Source organism: Microcebus murinus, chromosome 8 (assembly GCF_040939455.1).
Source record: "Microcebus murinus isolate Inina chromosome 8, M.murinus_Inina_mat1.0, whole genome shotgun sequence".
In the NCBI taxonomy this organism is placed as follows: domain Eukaryota; kingdom Metazoa; phylum Chordata; class Mammalia; order Primates; family Cheirogaleidae; genus Microcebus; species Microcebus murinus.
This window is the reverse complement of record NC_134111.1, coordinates 41,989,558-42,011,205: the sequence shown is the minus strand read 5'-3', so window position 1 is coordinate 42,011,205 and position 21,648 is coordinate 41,989,558. Positions and strand designations below refer to the sequence as shown.

The window sequence follows — 21,648 nt, the reverse complement described above, 5'->3', positions numbered from 1 at the left end:
CTAGCCTGTGCATACACACCTAACCCATACTAAATTTCACCAGATGGCATTTTATTTCTTTAAAGTAAAGCAGCCGTGGGTTTAGACAGTTGAATTTTTAAACTTCTGTATTTACTGAAAGTGCATATGGTGCTATATGGACAAAGAAATTGTGCTGAAAGAAAAACATTTCTGTCTGCAATACCTCATAATCTCCCAGAGGAAGAAAAAAGTGCAGTTATATGGTGTATTTCTCACAAAATCTTATGTGACTTCAGTGTTCTTCCTCTGTTAAAAATTAAATAATATGTATAATGTATATATCTGAAAGTTTCATTACTTTAAACTCATCTTTTGGTTGCAAATAGGAAGGTTATACAAGACCCAATGACTTGCCAATGCGATCCAGTAGTGATTTCTAGAAGAAAATGAAATATGAACCTAACTTGTAAAAAATAAATAAATAAATAAAAACTTCTGTATGTCAACGTAAGCAGATGTTGGTGTAGAATTTACAAGGATGAGAAGGCTATAAAACCTCCCTTGAGCCATTCACAGTTCATTCGAGGGCCAAGAAACGCCCCCAAAATCTGTTTCTAATTTTATAGAAATCTTTTGAAATTTGGCACGGTACTCAAAAGTCCGTGGAAAGGAAAAAAAAACTTTGTCCTGGCTTCAGCTTCCAACTAAGAAGGCAGACTTGCTTATTTTCAACGGTTTTCACAGATCCAGTGACCCACGTTCTGAAGTCAGAATTAACTAACTTTCAAAAACATCTGGAAAAATGAAGGTTAGTATATGCAGCCTCAGGTACTGCTAAAGAATGAGGGTTGGCTGTATTTAATGTGATCAGAGTTTTCTATTGTTTAGAAGGTGAGGATTTGTATATAAGCATTTACTTCCTGGAGTGGGTTGGGATTAGGAAATTGCTCTAAATATACTATAGAACCATTTGTCCCTGCAGAGCTGGAAGAATTCCAGCAATTATAGCCAGATCAGTGAAAGACAACCAAAAGCTTTGTGGGGAATGAGAAATAGGATTTACGTGTAAACAAAATCCTGCTATTTCTACTATTTAGCACAAAATGTTATGTGCCTAACTTTCTTTATTTTATGTAGACATGGCTAAAAATCGTATTTGGAGTTGCCACTTCTGCTGTGCTTGCTTTGTTGGTGATGTGCATTGTCTTACGTCCTTCAAGAGGTACGTACTTTCTCTGATTTGCTCTATATGCCTAGAATAGCTTGGAAAATGCACTAATGCGTGATCACAAGTGGTTGAACATTTCATAAGTGCTAATGTTCCAAAGTAAGTCTGTTATTTCTAAGAAGACATATAAGCTCACAGATATGTTGTTGTGCAAGACCAGAAATACTGAGGAATTTAAGGCATGGGTAGGAAGAGATTTACAGTGTTATTTCAGCAATAGAAAAACCTAAGGACTATTCTGCATCACCCCCACAACCCCCAAAAATATATGCTAAATACAAGCTTTGACAGGCCTTTAGAGACAGTATTTTTAACTAACATTGTTTTTCATTGTTAGGTTTGTCTCGTGGAAAGTAAAAATAAGTAAGAATGGAAAAGTTAAAACAGAACCTATGGAGTTATTTTTTTAACTACTGAATAGTTTTTTCAAAAATTTAGGGAAGAACTTGAGAATGGAGATCTCAGGAGCATCTGTATAGAAAAGGTGAAACTGTTGTTCTAGATGTAGTAGCATTGAGCGATCAAATTAGAAGTCTAAATATTGTTAAGCAAGCATTATGATCAATTATACATTGTATTCTCTTACAAAAAGGCTTAGATTGACAATGATCTCACTTTGCTGAAAATGAGAAGATACCCTGGGCTGACATTGGGGTTAGTTTGAATATAAATTAAGACTCTGCTGATAGATAATCCAATGATATTAGGGGAAGATTTTTATAAAAATATTTATGAAGAGAAACTCAAGCTTGTAAAACAGAAAAAACAACAACAACAACAATAACAGATCTTGCATCTTGGGGTTTAGGGATTGGGGAAAAATTTGTACCAACAAATACTGAAAGTTTATGGTAATTAATTGGGAAATATATTTGGTTAAAATTAATTCATAGTAAAGAAAGATTGATGACACAACTTCAGCTAAAGAATGCATGAGTCCTGAAAGACTGTTGCTTTAAAAAAATGAAACATAGAAAAACATTTTGAAAAATTGAAAATGATCATCAGATTCTCCCAAAATTATATAAAATGAATAGGCTAACCAGTAAGATAAAGGTGACGTTCTTACATCTTTAGGGTTAATTTTCTGTCTTTCTTCCTGCTCTCTGCCAGCATGAGATTGTTCCTGAGCTATTGCGATATATGCAGTGTATATGTCCCTATCTTTCACAGATTTTAAAATTGTTTCAGACCAGTCTCTCAACCCAATGGCTTTGGGGCCACATTTCCCTTGTACCAGTAGTTATCAGGTGGCAGATTAGATCCTCTTAACCCTTTCAATACTAAACCATTAAACATTAACTTCTGATTTTTAAAGAAACTCAACAGTATGTGAAATTGACACTCTACTCTCTCAGAAACAAATGTTCTTAGAGCAAAAGTGTGTAGATTTTATTGGGGAACCTGCCTCCAGGTCCACAAGAAAAAAGTGGATTACACTTTGGAATTTGAGCTATAACAAGAAATATATCACATTTATACTTTTGCAAATAGTACATAAGCATACACACACAGACATTTGTGTAATTACATATAATCCCAATTCTTACCTTCTTTCCAAGTTTAGTTTATAACATACATATAAATATATGTTATAAATGAGTTACCGTATAAGAGTCTTATAGTTTTTTACCAACATGATAATTCTCGGAAGTAAAATTATTTCCTGATAGGGTGACATTAAACTTGAGATAACATTTTAGTACTCATTCAGAAATAGAAAAATCACAAATAAGATGAGAACTGGTTTCTTTGGTTTTTTGTTTTTGTTTTGGGGGTTTATTTTGGTTTTTTTGTTTTTGTTTTTGTTTTGTTTTGTTTTTTGGCTATTAAACCATTCTCTTTCTTTACTACATGTGCTGAAGAACTTCATAGAATGTCACTTAAATAGCTCATAAATGGCACTAGTCATTCCCCTATTTTCGTGAGCAGAACCAGGGCAAGAAGCCCTCCTTTTCCAGGGTCTGTGCCAAAGGCAGCCCTGAGGTTAGGTGCAGTGCTGCCTCCTTCCTACCTTCCTCCTTTCTTCTCACTCCCAACTCCTCAATCATCTCCTGTCTGGAGGGTCAGGTCCAGTCTTCACTCATATGTGCCCAGTGCCTATGAAAATAAGATCCAAGGTGTCAAGGCAGGAAGGGGAAGGAGGAAAGGGAAAAAAGAACAGATTTCAAAGCCAAGTGCACTCCTACTTAGCCCGCTTCTCGCACTTCATCAGAAATCCCATTACCTCACGATGGCCTTGGGTGCCCTTGTATCCTCAGCCCAGCATTTTATGCCTCAGTGTAAGAACAGTCTTCTTTTGAGAAACTTAAAGACACACTTAAGTAACATTCTTTCACTATTTAGATATGAATGTTTAAGTCCCACTAACTGCCTGCCCATCGTCGTGCTAGCTGCTGGGCTACCAGGGTGCAACAATCGGGCTCTCCCTCCAGAAGGTTGAGGAATAAAGACCCAGTGCTTTGTGCACCCAAAGATGCTCAGTCATCACGACTGACACCAGAGGAGGATTCCTGTCATCTCCCACTGGGTCTAAGTAAGAGAAAAAAGGAGAAGGGCTTTTCCAGGAAGGGAGAGGGCCCCAGGAGAACCAACCTTGGGATTAAAAGGCCTTTGGAGGAGTTAAGCAGAATCTTAGGAACAAATATGAACATGTAGAAGTGAAATGAGAAAGATCCATTTAGCTCACTTACATAATAGTAAATATAAGGAGCAACTTTGAAACTTCTAAAATATACCATTTTTATTTTTGCCAAAATGGGAAACACACATGGGTTTCTACCCCTGATCCCAGGCTGTTCTTCTTGGCTTCCGCCTGCACCCCTTCAATGATCCCTTTTCCTCTCTCCTGCCCCCGTTCACTTTTTTCTCTCTCGAGGTTCTTCTTCCCAAGCATCACTCCTCTTCCTGTGTGGAGATGCCGCAAGGCTGAGAGTGGAAACTTAGCTCCCAGCTTCCTCTCATTTTTGTTGACTCCAAAGACACAGATCTCCTTGTTTCAAGAGACTGACAGAGGTGACAAAGACAAAAACTAGAATTAGAAAGTTACAGAGGCTCCAGATTTTTGCAAGTCAATTCCATATGGCCTAGCTTCATGCTTTATAGTTTCTGAATTCCTGGACCTTTGGGAAAGGAATTATGGGAGCTCTCCTACCTCCCCTTGGATTCTATTAAGTGGAGAGTTTCCCACGTGGTGATGAACAAACTCTCAATATATGTTAGCTATTATTTTTCTAAAATTTCTAACATATAGGAGACACTTAACAATGGCTAGCATTTGTGTTCTCCATCTTAACATAGGTATACATATACATACAAAGATGGAGACTAGGCCCTTCTGTGTGACGTATTACAATTTTTTAAATGTTCATCTTAATTCTGAAAGTAAGGAGTCTTTATCCTTGAGTAACATCCTTGTTCCTATCCCCCAACTCCTTGGACCAAAGACAACAAATATTTCAGAAACTTCTATGTGTGAGACACATATAAGGAACACTAGCAGCTCTAGGGCAAAAGCAAGATGGAAGGAAAGAAGGATAAAGGAAATTGAAGAGAGGATGGGGAATAAAACAGAAAGGAATTACACAGGGCAAAGAAATCCCATGTTCCCCTGGCTGGTGCCTCTGGTGCTTCTCAGTGAAAGGAGAACCATTGGTGGTCTAGCCTCAGACCTCCCTGAAGTCCTCTGTCTACCTTTACACACTTTTCCTTCTACTGCTATTTTTATTATTGATTTTGGCCTGCAGTGTTTTGTACAAATTTATATTAATGGCCAATTTTAAAACATCAGAAGATTTCACATAAAAAAGTTAGATTTTTTGGCTTCTCTTTAAATGTTTAGACAGTTGTGACAGAAGCACCCCACTTCTCAGTACCCAGATTTGTATCAGTCTGCTCAGGTCACCAGCACAAAATGCCATAAACTAGTGACTTAAATAACAGAAACTCATTTTCCCACTGTTCTGGAGGCTGGAAGTCCAAGATCAAGGTGTCAGCAGATTTGGCTTCTCCAGAAGCTTTCCTCCCTCCTCGGGATCTTTTCTGCAAGTGCATCCTGGCATTGCTTCCTCTTATAGAACACCACTCCTGTGGGATTAGGGCCCCACCCTTATGACATCATTTAACTTTAGTTACCTCCTTAAAGGCTCTGTCTTTAAACACAGTCATAGTGGGGTTTAGGGCTTCAAGCTATGAATTTTGGAGGCGCACAATTCAGTCCATAACAAGTGTAGCCAATGAAAGCTTCTCTGAGATGATATTTGAGCTTAGATCTTAAGGATAAAAAAAATAACCCATAAGCTAGGGATCAAGCTCTGAATGTAGAGGAAGTAGCAAGTGCAAAGACACTGAAGCAGGAAAGTGTTTGGGAAATTTAAGGAACCAAAAGGAAACTGATAGAGCTGTGAGACCAAAATCACTTAAATAAATTAACAAAGAAAATATGTATATGCACATGTAATTGTGATTATACATGCACACATATATACTTATTTAAAATTTGTAGTGATTGCTTATTTAGCTAAGTTTTGCCTTATATAAGGCATTCACAAAGATATCTAAAGTCATAGGCAATTTGGACAGAAGAGAGATCAATATTTTATAAAAAGAAATATTTAAAATGCCAACATTTTAGGCAGAATCCATTGTTGTTACTATTATCATTATCATTATATTACTGCTCAACAATCACCTTTAGGAAAATAAGATATATGTGATATGAAATCATCTTCAAAGGAAATGTAAATATGTTTTGAAGGTTTAAAACTTTTCCTAGTATCAACATTGAGTCTGTAAAATAGACTCCCCCCCAAAAACATCTTAAGACTTTTAAGCTTATTTTTTCACTGTTGTCATGAAGGAAATATGGGGAAGTCTAAAATCTTAAGGAAAAGATTCAGAAAGGTCATGGACATAAAAGAGCTTTTGAGTTGCATAAATAAATCAAGTTTGCAGATTATATTTCTCTAGTTTACATTTGGATTTTGAAATCACAGAAGATGAAGTTTGGCAAATTCTCTTTGAGTTTTGCCAAATCCTAAATAATTTAAAAAATAATTTAAGTCTTTAGAGAGGTGGGGACACCTGCATCCTTGGAGCCACAGTGGCCTTCTGGATCCTTGAGTACGGCCTTTTGACTGAATCCAAATTTTACAGAACAAATCCAGGGGGTGGTGGGAGTTTACCTGTCTTGGATTTCCAATGCAAATTGTGTTACAACTTACACAAGAACATCCAGTCATAGAGATACCTTGAGAAAAATATGTTCCAAAGCTCAAATCAGGGATGTAGAATCGGGACTAAAAGCTTTTAAGAACCGGAGACAGCCAAACTGAGCCTTAAAATATAGCAATAACTAATTGCAGTAGGCAGATAACAAAATGATCTTTTCATAGAAGAGTTAATCAAATACTCATCAGTCTTTTTAAAATGTATTTTCCATTATATACAAAACAAAAAACTTACTTTTTATTTCCGGTGTCCTTGTAAATTGACTAAAATTACCAAGTAAAACCAGAATAACTTACAATATTTATTAATCTTTATTATTATTAATAACAAAAAGAATAGCATGGTTTTGTATCTAAATTAAATACTTTTCATACAGGTTATGATTTTATACTTGGTGGAAAACTGATGTGTTAGGATTCTTTAAGTGAACAGGATATAGCAACTGTATGTCAAAAAAATCAGATAACTTAGATGGAATAGAAAAATTCCTAGAAAGATACTAACTACCCAAACTTGCTCAAGAAGAAACAGAAAATCTGAATGGAATTATAACACCTAAAGAGATCAAATTAGTCATTTAAAAACTTCCCATTAAAAAAAAAAAAAACCTAGGCCCACATGGCTTCACTGATAAATTCTACCAAACACTTAAAGAAAAATTATCAATCTTTCACAAACTTTTTCAACATAAAAATACAAGAGAACACTTCCCAACTCATTCTATAAGGTTAGTATTGCCCTGACGCCAAAACCAGACAAAAATGTCACAAGAAGAAAAAATTATAAGCCAATATCTCTTAGGAATATAGATGCAAAAATTCTCAACAAAATACTAGCAAGCCAAATCCAGCAATATATAAAAAAGATTATATATATATATATATATATATATATATATATATATATATCCCATGACCAAGTAGGATTTATCCCAAGAATACAAGGTTGGTTTAACATTTGAAAATCAATTAACATAATAAAACTTATTAATAGAGACAGGGAGACAAATCTCATAATCATTAAAATTGTTACAGAAAAAGGATTTGACGAAATTCAGCACCCTTCCATAATAAAAACACTCAACAGAGTAGAATTAGGAGGAACTTCCCCAACCTGATAAAAGGAATCTATAAAAAAATGACAAAAAAAAAATTACACTTAATGGTTAAATAATCAGCACTTTCCCTCTAAGATCAATAACAGGACAAGATGTATTCTCTTACCACTTCCATTCAACATTTTATTGGTGGTTCTAGTCAGGGAAATTAGACAAGAAAAAATAATAAAAAGTATCCAGATTGGAAAAGGAGAGGTAAAACTATCTCTATTTCCAGATGACATAATCTTGTTTATAGAAAAATGCTAAGGAATTATACTGAAAAACTACTAGAGCTAATAAGCACCTTCAGCAAAGTTGCAGGACACAAGATCAAGATATAAAAATCAATGGTATTTATATACATTTGCAATGAATAATCCAAAAAGAAGATTTAAATAAATGGAAAAACATCGCATGTTTATGGATTGGAAAACTCAGTATTTTTTAGATGACAATGCTTCCCAAATTTTTCAACAGATTAAATGCAATCTCTACCCAAATCCCAGATAGCTTTTTATTTTTTTCTGATCCTAAAATCCATGTGGAAATATAAGGGACCAAAACAATCTTGAAAAAGAATAACAAACTAGAGGAATCATACTTCCTGATTTCAAAACTTACTGCAAAGCCATGTAATCAAGACAGTGTGGTACTGCAGTTAACAATAATTTATTGTATGTTTTAAAATAACTAAAAGAGTAGAATTGAAATGCTCCTAACATAAAGAAATGATGAACGCATGAGGTGATTAATGTCTCAATTACCCTAATTTGGTCATTATACATTGTATGCCTGTATCAAAACATCACATGTACCCCATAAATATGTAAAACTATTTATACTATGTACCCATAGTAATTAAAAATTTTAAAAATTAAAAAAAAATCAGACAGTATGGTACTACTATAAGGATAAACATATCAATTAATGGAATAGATTGAGAGACCAGAAATAAAGCCATATATTTATGGTTCATTGGTTTTAGATAAGAGTCCCATGGCAATTCAATGGGGAAAACCTTTTCAACAAATGCTGCTGGAACAACTGGATATCCATGTGCAAAAGAATGATATTGGCTCCTCTTCCTCATACTATATACAAAAATCAAAATGGATCAAAGACCTAAATATAAGAGCTAAAACTATAAAACTCTTAAAACATAGGGTTAAATCTTTAGGTTGTTGGACTAGGCAAAGGTTTCTAAAATATGACCAAAAGAGTAAGCAACAAATGAAAAAAATACATAAATTAGACTTCATCAAAATTGAACTTTTGGGGGTTGTTGCGGAGACCATTTAAAAAAGTAAAAAGACTACCCACAAAATGAGAGTAAATATTTGCAAATCGTATATATGATAAGGAATGGCATCCAGAATATATGAAGACATCTTACAACTCAATAATAAAAAGGAAAATTACACAATTAAAAAATGGACAAAGGATAGACATTTTGTCAAGGAAAATATACAAATGACTAATAAACACATGAATCATGCTCAGCATTATTAGTCATTAGGAAAATGCAGATCAAAACCACAATGAAATACCAGGTTCAATAGAAATGGAGAAATGCAGACAGAGTAGAGAGAAAGTTAGTGGAGAAAATTATCAGGCCTGGGTGTTGGGCAAAGGAGATAAGGGAAGAGGAAAGTCACAGAGTACTCCCAGGAATTTGTATTGAGGAAACACATGGATGGTAGGTAGTGCCATTTATTTGGAGAAATCTGGAGGAGGAGTATGAAATTTTCTTCTCTTAGATTTGGACATATTGATTTTGAAATGCTTCTCAGATATGCAAGTGAGGATATTAAAGAGGAAGTTTAATATGCAGGTCTGGAGTTCAGAGAAGAAATCCAGTGGAGGTCAGGTGTGGCAGTGGTGATAGGGGTGAGGCAGCCCAAGGATATGTGATAGAAGCCCTGGGAGAATGAAATGACCTAGGAAAATGGCATTTCCTTAAGCCCCAAGCAATAGCAATAAAAGCCACACCAAAATTTAAATGGAGATTAGAGGAAGATGAACTGGCAAAGGAGACTAAGTGGACTTTCAAAAATAAACAAGGTTTGCTTTCATCTTCAGGGTCACCAAAATGTCATTTGCCATTCATGTTCTTATGCATTATGTGGATCATATCCTATGATCTTTGATAGCTTTAGCTATTCTGAAAAATAAGTGAGCCCTAGTTGAAATAATATAACACAACAATAAAACAACACACAAATGGGCTGTTTAAAGAAGGTTGACATTTCCCTTGAGTAACTCATGTTGTTCAGTATTGTTTATTAAGAGAACCATAGAAAATTGTTTTTAGAGCTGAGAGCTACTACTGTCTTCAACTAGACAGTAAGAGCTTTATAGCTAGCAACCTCTCTGCTTTGATAAAGCTCAAATTGCCTCCCTTTCTCTTAGATTTTGGAGTACAATTATTCTACCCCCTTGTGTGTTGCTTGATTCTTGTGTTATTTTTGTGTTTGTTGTATTTTGTTGTTTTATTACATGCATGCTCTCACATTAATTATATAGTAGAGTAGTAAAGTACTCACTCAGCCTCCAAAATCAGATAGAGCTGTATTGAAACTCCAGCTTTGCTATGTATTAGGCAAATTAGTTTACTTCTCTAGTTTTCATTTCCTGATCTGTAAAATGGTATTCATAATAGTACTTGTTGTGGAAGGTTGCTGTGAGGATTTAACAGACCCATGCACGTAGAGTGTTTAGTACCTACAAGAACTTAAGTAAAATATAAAACTTTCTAGTATAAAGCTAGCTCAGATCCATTTCTTTCAAAGTTGTCAGTCTTTACCCAAATTTGATCATATTAGCTTGTAAGTAGTTTATTTCCTACCCTATTATTTCCTATCCTTGCCCCTGTTGCTCTCACTCAGGAAACAAACATGACCTGAGATGCAATGGTTGGAACTGATGCCTCCTAGTATATTTGCAGAGCCAGCAGAAGGATGGGGGATGGTGGGCCTGGGAGCCCATGTCACTTACCTTGGAATGGCTTCATAAGCATCAATTCCAAATCTAATGCGAAAATGAGAACAAAGGGACCTGCCAGCCATTGTGTGTCCACTTAATAAAACACATTTTCTCAATTGGTTTATGATGAATATGATCTAAATTTTCAGGACTAGACCATTAAATGGCAGAAACAGAAACAGAATCCTAATAAAGAAGCAGCACAAAGTTGTAAGAAAGAATTAGGTGAATAGTGAATCATTTACTTGCTTGTGAATCATTTCTGTGAATTGTAATTTCTTGGATTCGTAATTGAAATAATTTTCAGCTTTGCTTTAATAAGTTGAAAATGCAAATAATTAAAGCAAAGTTAATTAGAGTGTTTAAGCAATATGTGAGTAACTATGCCAAAGATGGGCCAAATCGAATTTAAGGCCACTGTGAGGAATTAAGTGTTAATCAAGTAAGTGTCAGTTATGTATAGCGGAGCGATATGCTTTCAGAATTAATTTTTACTTCTGTTCAACTACTAGAGTTTAAACATTATAGTTGCCAGAGCTAATCTTCCAAAATCATCAAATCATTACATTTTGATATTAAAATGTTATTTGAAAAGGGAAATAAAATCCATTTATTCAACCAATAATTATTAATGGAATATTTTCAGGTGATGGGAACTTATTTAGTGTGTGTGTTGCTGTGGAGATGTATTTTATAATAATTTACACACATGCACATTCAAAACACTAGAAAACAATGATTCTAGTGCTTTCTCTATAATCTCACTTAAATCTAATCTGGAGCAGAATCAGTCCCCTGGTCTTTTCTCCAGTTTGCCAGTATCAGCAAAAGGAATATACCTAAAGAAGAGTCCATTTGAAGGCAATGGGCATTAAACAGACCATTAACATTCCTTGAAAACCATGGGCAACACTTAGTTGTGTGGATCTGTTCTCCATGCAGTATAGACTGCTATGCAGGACAGCCTCACCCACAGAGCAGGAGTTTGTAGTCAAGAAGGGATTGTATTGACAGGCATAGGAGTACATTGAACAGAGTGGACTCAGTGAAATCATTACATTGGGATTCTGGACATTTGCAAAAGAATCTTCCAAGGGGTTGGTAAAAACTAAAGCTACCAAGATCACAACCCCAGAGATTCTGATTTAGTAAGATTGAGATAAATTACTACGAATCTGTTTTTTAAACAAGCATTCCAAGTAATTCCAAAGACTAAATTTTCATATAAATATTTAAATGAAGGCATATCTAGGAAAAAGAGTGCATTGATGAAATTTACAACATGGACTAGAGGGCAGAAAGTAATGGGTAGAATTATCAAAAACAAGTGGGAGCCGGGTAAGGTGGCTCACACCTGTAATCCTAGCACTCTGGGAGGCCGAGGCGAGTGGATTGCTCGAGGTCAGGAATTTGAAACCAGCCTGAGCAAGAGCGAGACCCCGTCTCTACTATAAATAGAAAGAAATTAATTGGCCAACTAATATGTATAGAAAAAATTAGCCAGGCATGGTGGCACATGCCTGTAGTCCCAGCTACTCGGGAGGCTGAGGCAGAAGGATTGCTTGAGCCCAGGAATTTTGAGGTTGCTGTGAGCTAGGCTGACGTCACAGCACAGCACTCACTCTAGCCTGGGCAACAAAGAGAGACTCTGTCTCAAAGAAAAACAACAACAACAAAAAAACAACTGGGTACAAAATCTCTCAAGTTCATTTATTTTTTCATCTAGCAAATATTTACTGTGCTCCCACTATATGCCAAGCACTGTCCTAGCCTCCAGGCACATAGTAGTAGGAAAAATCAAACACAGCCTCTGCTGTCATGGATAAAGACCTATGCCTTACTCAATTATTTTCCACATAAATAGAGATTTTAAAAATTCATATTCGATAAATTTAGATAAATGTTGAGAAAGCAAAAAGCCAGGGGTATTTTCATAGTGCCCAGTGGAATGTCATTTCTGTTGGTGATTGATATGGTGGTCAAAATTGATAATGTAGCAAAACATTATTATATTTACAATCTTTCTACATGTACAAAGAATCAGAGCTTGTGTTGAAAGTTCTAAGTAAATTTTATGCCTTAGTTCCACTCTAACATGTGACCTAATGCAATATCTCAGAATAGATACATTACTCCATTACATTTATGAACATGTGGTCATTTTCAACAGGAAAAAAAGAATGCCTAACTTAAATTTCTCCCACTATATTGGGGACAAATTCAACTGTACCCAGCCTGACACCAACATAATTACACTGTCCAAGCCCTGGCTACATCACATGTGAGATGTGAGTTTACAGCACACATCTTGTTGTATAGTTTACAACAATAAAATGAGATTAGGAGTAGTCATCTTACCCCAGTCTGCACCATTAACCCTATTCCCATATAAATGTAGCTGGCTCATCAAGATATGCTTTTCAGGCCGGGCTCGGTGGCTCAAGCCTGTAATCCTAGCACTCTGGGAGGCCGAGGCGGGCGGATTGCTCGAGGTCAGAAGTTCGAAACCAGCCTGAGCAAGAGCAAGACCCCATCTCTACTATAAATAGAAATTAATTGGCCAACTAATATATATATATATAATTAGCCGGGCGTGGTGGCGCATGCCTGTAGTCCCAGCTACTCGGGAGGCTGAGGCAGAAGGAATGCTTGAGCCCAGGAGTTTGAGGTTGCTGTGAGCTAGGCTGACGCCACGGCACTCACTCTAGCCTGTGCAACAAAGCGAGACTCTGTCTCAAAAAAAAAAAAAAAAAAAGATACGCTTTTCATACATCCACTCAGCATTTCTTGGGTGGTGGTGAGGATTATTCTCATTATGGCAATTAGTAGTACATTAATACATGTTTAAAATTGCTTTACAGATATTTTGAGTCATAATAGGACATATGCTAAGCTCTCTATATACATTGCTGGCATTTATAGCTACTATGTGCCCATATAAAATAAATGACTTCCTAGGAAGTAATATGAAATATACTATTAAGCATAACCTTTTTGTATAATATAAATTAGGGGTTTAAAAGAATAAATCACTAATCCTTACAATCTTTTTGAGAAATCTGATAAGGATCAGGATGCTTTTTAGTGACATGGAAAGGAAAATGAGTATATACTAAAAAAATAATTTGAAACTTGTTTTTTATATAAATTTTATTTATCAATATGTACAATATTAATACTAACTGCATTTATTAACACAATTGTAACAGTTCAATTATGTAGCTGCACAACAGACAAAATGTTCTTAGTATAACTGATGAATTTCATTAAACTAGAATAAAAGTAAATCTTAATTGTATATACTAATAGCCTAATCTGAAACTGCATTTTTCAAACTGTGGTTTTAGTAAATATTCAAAACCAAAAGTCCCAATGGTCAAATTTGTTTGGGAAACACTGATCTAAAATATTTGTTTGAAAAATACTGATGAGTTATGCTAATCCTAAAAGGTAAAATTGATTGCCTGCTTACCATGTGCCAAGCATAGAGCTAAATGTTTTACTTAATTATCTCACTTAATTTAACCATCTATAAAAATGAAGATTAATTATAGCTATGAATGTCTTATGCATAGCTGCCAGTAATAAAAATTATATGCAAAGATACTTAAATAGGAAAAAACATGATATAAATCATTAGCCATAACCAAATCATTCTTTATACTCAAAAGAAACATCACCAAGGTTATATTCATTTATTGAATTAATAACAAAAAAGTTTTTTTAAAAAACAATTATATAGCTATTTTGACATTCACAGTAAATGGATTTACTATACTTAAAATTTTTCCATCTGGATATTCAGGATTATGTAGATATAAACTAAATGTATCTCAAATAGAAAATAATTTCCACTACAAATAGTGTTATGATTTTCCCTTGATTATGGTAGAAACAGATTGTAATTTGCTCTTAGGGGAGCTATTTAAGTTGAACTAAATGCAGTACTTGGCAATTATTATAATGCTATTATAGTAAATGATCTTTTATTTGTTGAATAGGAATTACAAATTCAATAGTTTGACTTCTGCACAAAATCATTCCATTAAACAGAAGTTTCATTATAAATAATTGTATATCATATGCAACCTTAAGTAGGATGCAACCAGATTATAGGAAGATCATTGTTAAAAAAACAGAATAACTTAATGTTATTAAGTATTCAGTGTCTAGCTACAAAGGGGCATACCAGCCACTTGCATTCTTATAGCTACCACAATGAGTTTTTGCTAAATTAAGAAAATAAACTCATAGTCTTAATCAAATGTGTGGAACATACATGTATCAGTGTGAATCAATTAAAATAGCAGAAGATGCTATTGCCCAGTTGATCATTTTGCTCTTACTACATACATGGCAGTATATTTATGAAACTACAAGGTTAATAGAATAAGTTGAGTTTCAAATTTTAAAATCTAGTATGGCATAGCTGAAAGGATTATCAGCATCTTCTAGTCCAGTCCCTTATATTATAAGTGAGCAAGCTGGGGTGCCAGAGATCTACTCACCAAAGCCATGGAGGAAATTAAAAGAAGGGCACAAATCTCAGCCAGCCAGGTAGGCTTCATTTCAAGTATCCAGTCACTCAAGTATTTATTAAATGTTAGGGTGTGCTAGACATTGGGGATGTGACAGTGAGAAAAATAAGACATGCATGGTCTTTGGCCTTATAGTAACTGTTTTGATTATATAGTGGGAGGTGGGAAACCAATAAGAAGAGAATTACTCAAATACAGACATGATTACAACCCAAAGCAAGTGCTCTAAAAGAAGGCAATATAGTCTATGGGAATGTGTAACAAGGGAACTTGACCTTAACCAGGTTAACCATGGATCAGGAAGGGCTTCCCAGAGGAAGTTGCCCTTCAACTGAGCACTAAAGGCTGAATAGAAAACAAGAGGCAAAGAGAGAGGGAGGGAAGAGCTTCAGAAGCCCTACAGAAAGAATATGTGAGGAACAGAAAGCCAACTATGTTTGGAGACTGGTAAGTAATGAAAGAGGGGCAGGGAGGGCTGGCAGGGTAGCTTGTCTGAGACTAGCCAGCACCTGTTGTCCAAATCACCATTTTTGGTCCTTATCAGAAGAGTCATAGAAAGCTATGGAAGAGTTTGGCACAAAGATAAAGTTACAGCTCTCATCTTTCACAGTTTTATTTTCACCTAAATGCTATTCAAGGTATAGGGCATTTCTGTAAGTTTTGGTTCTGCGAAGTGGTGATCTGGAGAAGGGGTAGGGTGGGAGAGAGGGAATGGCCGTAAGTGTATAAACGGGGATTGGGAATTGATTGCTTTATTTTCTGCCTGGTGTATCTGGCTGTTTCAGAGCTCTACAATGAGTTTGTTCTGATAATTAGAGTCATGTTTGGTTAACAAAATTGTTTTGAAAGATTCAAATATAGATGAAATTTCTTTGGGGTTTGTCAGCTAGATTAAGCTAGATTTTCTATGGACAACCTCTACTCTTGCGATTTCCAAAATAAATTGTATAGATCATGTGGTTTTCTTTTCTTCTGGTAGGCTTTCTCATTCTAAAAATCCATAGTCAGAAAAAGAAAATTACCTACATTCTTTAATGCCTCTGTTGAGATTTCTGAAGGTTAGGATTCCGCTTGATCTCATCTGACCAACTGGGGTTCTAAAATAAATTCTTGATCAATCAGTGGAAATTCAAGCTAAGCCTGGTGTGAGGAAATACAGTGAACTGCTTAAGAGGCTGAATTTATAATCAAACCCACATGGTCCATAATCTCAGCTCTGCAAGGCCTAGAGTTATTGGAACCTCATCTCATCTTCTTCCTCAAAAATCCTTGACAACTCTTCATTCATTGCCTAAGGAATAATGTCCCAGGTGCTCTGTAAGCCCCTTTGCTGCTACTTTCACCTTCCTTTACATTTTCCCACCAGTTTTCCCTTCCAGGCAATCAAACTACCTCCCTAAAGCCTTGGTTATCCTATCTATGAAAATACTACTAATAATGAAAATTAGTAAGATAGGATTTAAGCAAGCGCTTAGCAAATTGCAGACTTTATCATTATGTGAGAAAGAACAGATTGAGGCCAGGCATAGAATTTATTCTACTGATTTATTACCCTTGTTTTTAATAAGAATATATTTCCTTTTCTCCCAAAGTCCACAACTCTGAAGGAAGCACAACGAGAGCACTCACACTGAAAGATATTTTAAATGGGACATTTTCTTACAAAACATTTTTTCCAAACTGGATTTCAGGTAAATGGATTGTTTATCTTTTAGGGGTTTTGAAAATGTATTTTGTTTTGTCTTGATTTTGGTGCCAATGCATCTGTATAGTAACTGAAACCATATCAGTTGAAATGGACAAAAGGAATAATTATCTGAATAACCCAAGCGCTTACCAAAACAGTTTTGACAAGACGATTCAAACTGGATTTGCCCAATAGTAATGGGGCCAATAGGAGATTAAACAGAAAGGGAAAAGTTAAAAATGCATTGTTGAATAATTTGAGGGTCTGGTACAGCTTTTGAGAATGGGAGATATGCACCTATTTAGGTATGAGAATTTTACCAAAAGAGAAATTTCTTTGTTAATCTGGAAAACAGACAAAATCCCACTCTGACAACAAACCCTTTAAGGGTTATAAAATTGTTATTTGCATATGCTTTTCAAAATAGGATATTATCAAATAAGTTGAATCAAATAGATGGTGATATCAACTAAATAGTTTGTGACATTATAGTTGTATGTTTAAGTACCACTAAACAAATCGAATATTTTTATTTTTTTGTTTAGAAAATAAAATTCATATAAAGTATGTTTTAAACTAAATCGAACACAACCCAAATGTAACTTATTTTTATCATTGCAAAAGAAATGTACTATTTTAAACTAGCTTATCTTCTTTGTAACTCACAGAAAACAAAATTTTAATCCTAAGCACCCTGAATCAGTTAGAATAGGGCTGCTGCTAGCAAATGCGGCATCTCTGTGTGAAGCAGAGAAAAGCATACTTCTCTCACTTCCACCGTCAATTTATTTTAAATCTGACAAAGCAATATATACTGCACAGGTAGGAAAAACAAAGTAGGTCTGGGAAATAAGAGAGGGTTTTTTTGTTGTTGTTAGAAATGTATTTTCTGTTAAAAGATCATTTCAAGTTTTGTTTTCTTTCTTGTTTAAAGGACAAGAATATCTTCATCAATCTGCAGATAATAATGTAATATTTTATAATATTGAAACAGGAGAATCATATACCATTTTGAGTAATAGCACCCTGGTAGGTATCCAACATCATTTTCCTCCTCAGAAAACTTTGCCAGCTCCTCACTGACCCAAGGACAGAATTCAAAGCCTTAGCACCTGATCTGGACTTTCCAGGCCCAATCTCCTACTAGAGTCCTGCAATTCTCTCTTCTAGACACACTAAGCTATTGTCCTTGCCTTCTTATGAATCACCTGGGGGCATCTTTCTTCCTCTGTAGAAGTAGTATGGCATAAGATAGTTAGAAACTCAGTCCTCAGAGTCAGGCAAATTGAGGTTCAAATCTTGGCTTTGAATCTTGAGTCTACACTAGTCTTGGAATCTTGAGTCTACACTACATCAACCTCACTTTGCCTCAGTTTTTTCCTCTGTAAAGTGGGAATAATAATATATCTTTAGATTAATATAAGAATTAAATGAAATAACATTTGAAAGTGCTTGGGACAATGCCTAACACAGAATAAATGATCAATAAGTGGTAGCTATGATAAATGGGCACATGGTATTCTGTTCTCCCAGGCTCTTAATCCTCCTACTTTATCCACCCTTAAAAGCCTACTAATCTTTTAAAACCAAGTTCAGAGATAATAATACTCTCCTCCTCTGTGCAACCAATGATCCCCTCATCTGAATTCAATCATTTCCGCCTTAATGATTTTGCAATACTATATTGAATCTCCTTTTTAGAGCTTTCTAATTTGTAATATGTTACTTCATTACAAGTTTAACATCATAACGTTCTTGAAATCATATGTCATGTCTTATCTATTACATCCTCCCCCCATAGTGTTTAGTAAATTTCTTTATATATAGCAGGTACTGCATACAATTTTTTCAATTGCAATGAAAGAATATTTATGTAGGAGTATATCAATGATATAGAATTCTTTTAGAACTACAACTTTACATGGCTCTTTGTTATTTTTCTGTATTCTAATCGACTTTTTCATAATTTCAGAAAAGTATAAATGCTTCAAATTATGGCTTATCACCTGATCGGCAATTTGCATATCTAGAAAGTGATTATTCAAAGGTATCAACTATTTTATTTGGGTATATCTTATTATATCTCCTACTAATACACAAGTTAGTTTAAAAAGTAAGAGAAAGCAAGACTCTTTCTTTAAATGTTCAGGACTTGGCCACCAACAATCTTCAGAAAGACACATTTCAATCTGATGGAGCTTCTCTGTCAAGAATTCAAAAGCAGTTTAAGAAGTCCAAAATAATACTTGCATCATTCACTAACCGAGCTAACAGAGCTCGGACTGTATCATGGACTAACAGAGTCCAAAATAATACTTGCATCATTCACTAACCACAGCACAAACATGCCTACCAAGAAAAAGAATAGCTTTGCTCAGGAGGAATTATAAGTTAAATATCTCCTATTCATTTTTAAAATTTCCATTATTTAAAAACTACACTCAAAGAAAGGCAATCATTTTGTAAGAAAACCATATGTTATACGCAATTTTCTTTACCAAATTTTAAAGGGTATCATTATAATGAATTACCCAAGCACAGAATAATTCTTACGGGCTGTGGAAATCATAGTGGTTTTACTCCAATACAGGTAAAACATGAAGGGAAAATTCCTAGGATACAGTGTGTCAAAGATAAGCTTTTTGTGTTAGGAAATGTCTTTGGATATGCTTTTTATGGAGTGAGGGTTGAATCATTGCTGAGATTAGTTCTGGAACTTGGACAAACGGCACAAAAGTCCACAGTAAAACTCTTTAAATGAAGACTCGTTTGGAATTGAAACATATTCTTCCTAGTGCCTTGTAAAAGTAGTCCTTTTATAATTCTGAACTTCGAATTGGATGATATATGATTATACATTATTGATGTAAGCTTTTTTTAAACTGTAATTTGTCTTGCGTCTCTTCTTTCTGACAGCTTTGGAGATACTCTTACACGGCAACGTATCACATCTATGACCTTAGGAATGGGTAAAACATCACCTCTATTCATTAATGCTGCTTAAATCTAATACCCAGTCTTTTCATTCCATGCTCTCATTTGAGGTTAAGACTACATTATCTTTATACTGACCTTAGTTTCTCTTAAATTTAGATAATAGATATATTGTCAGATAGATGCCATTTTCTTTATATATTTGTTTTAACTATTTGAAATATTTACCATTTAAAAGAAAAAAGAATGAATGTTCAGGTAGGCAAAGGATTGAGGGAGAGAATTTCTGGCAGAAGAAAGAGTATGTGTAAGGTCCAAAGGGAAGGGAGAGCATGGAGGGTTCAGGAAACTCAAATTAGATCAGTTTAGTTGAAATTGGAGGAGCCTGCTGACTAGTGGGGGGTGGTGTAAGGTTGGGAAGCAGTTGAAGCAGGAAGCATTAGGCCAAATAATGATAAGGAAATCATTAAAAAGAGTTTAGATCTCTTCCTGATGACAATAGTGAATCACTCAAGGGTTTTAAATGGGAAATGACATGATCAGATTTGCACCTTAGAAAAATCACTCTGGCTGAGTGTGGACAATGAATTGGTTTAGTTACTCATCTTAATGTGATATTCTCTTTGCTGTTATACAAGGGAAAATAATCACACGGCTTGAAGAGGTATTGAAAAAAATCTTCTAGTCTATTTCCCCTTTTGTCTAGCAAGAACACAAAAATTCAAAACAATAATCTATCTACTTGTTTTAAATTTTTAGAAAACAATGACTCTGATATCCTTAAATGGTAAAATTAATAAACAGGAAGTGAATATAAATCCATCATATGCATTGTGAGTCCTTCTCTTCCCTGTATCTACATTATCTCCAAATTCAAGCAGTATTTATTGAGCACTTGCTATGCGAAACACATATATTTGCAGGGGGATACAAATGAGCTTGAGGTACCAACTCTACTCTCAAGAAACTTCTAGACTAGTGAGGTGGGACAGGATCTTTGTCTTTCAGTACAATTTCTTAACGCTTTAATCATGTCCTTTTTTTCTTTTAATCATTTTGAAATTCTCTATTTTAAGGTTCCCCAAATTGAACAGCATTCTAAAAGAAGATGACAGTATTAAAATTTTAATCATGGTTTGTAAAAGCTTTAGAACCTAGAATCACCTTACGTTTTTAGTTTTTCTGCATTATATTGAATCAAGCCAGTTTTGTTTTTCTTGGGGGGGGAGTTGTTTTGTTTTCTGTATAGCCATCCAATTTTCCAGATTTTTTTTTTTTGGTCAGATAAATACAGTATGATTTAGAATGTTAGGGATGACAAATTTGTTGATATTCAAGGCATAACTTAATATCACTATTTCCAAGTCTTTTATATGCCTTGGAAGATTATGAAAATCTAGCACAGAGAAAATACAGTTCTAGCTTCAAGCTAGGTAAGGAACACTGAGAAGATGACAGTCTTTGTAAAGCATCCTCCTCTTCTGAGTCTTCTGACTCAGAAAACACAGGAAGTGGCAGCTGTGGTGGCTTGCCAGTCATGAAGAGACATGTACTGAGATTTCCAGTTTAAAGCTGTCTACATGATTGCATAGATAGTTCCACCACAGGTAGAAAACTAAGACAGTGTTACAATGTCAAAGGCAATATGAACAACTGACTTGAAACAGAGTTATGAACCAGGTGAAGAATGCTTTCTTTCTACGTCGTTTCCTTGACTGTGACCTCACATCTCTTTCCATGCTTCCTACCTGCCAGGGACCTGGTGCTCACACACTGCCCCCTGGAGGCCAGAGTTCCCACTGCACCACCAATGGTCACCTCCAAGGGCATCATTGTTTCTCTAATCAAAACTGTGCCATGTTCCTTCGTTGCTTGCTAGCCCTTATGCTGCATGACCTAATAAGTTAAATGAAGGTAATGCATGTTACAGATCTTCACAGATGTCCAAGTGTTAAAAAAATGGGAAAGGTTGAAATGTCAGGCACATATC

At 35.1% G+C, this 21,648-nt stretch overlaps 1 protein-coding gene across 1 annotated transcript in view; it reads left to right on the top strand.

Annotated features, from left to right (window-relative positions):
- Nucleotides 1–510: 510 nt before the first annotated feature.
- Nucleotides 511–21,648, top strand: part of FAP (fibroblast activation protein alpha) — a 68,692-nt gene continuing 47,554 nt past the window's right edge. The window contains exons 1-6 of the mRNA XM_012760390.3: nucleotides 511–769; nucleotides 1,099–1,183; nucleotides 16,630–16,728; nucleotides 17,659–17,753; nucleotides 18,697–18,771; nucleotides 19,641–19,693. Coding sequence (XP_012615844.1) covers nucleotides 764–769; nucleotides 1,099–1,183; nucleotides 16,630–16,728; nucleotides 17,659–17,753; nucleotides 18,697–18,771; nucleotides 19,641–19,693 — 413 coding nt within the window. The 5' untranslated portion in view covers nucleotides 511–763. The remainder of the gene's footprint in view (nucleotides 770–1,098; nucleotides 1,184–16,629; nucleotides 16,729–17,658; nucleotides 17,754–18,696; nucleotides 18,772–19,640; nucleotides 19,694–21,648) is intronic.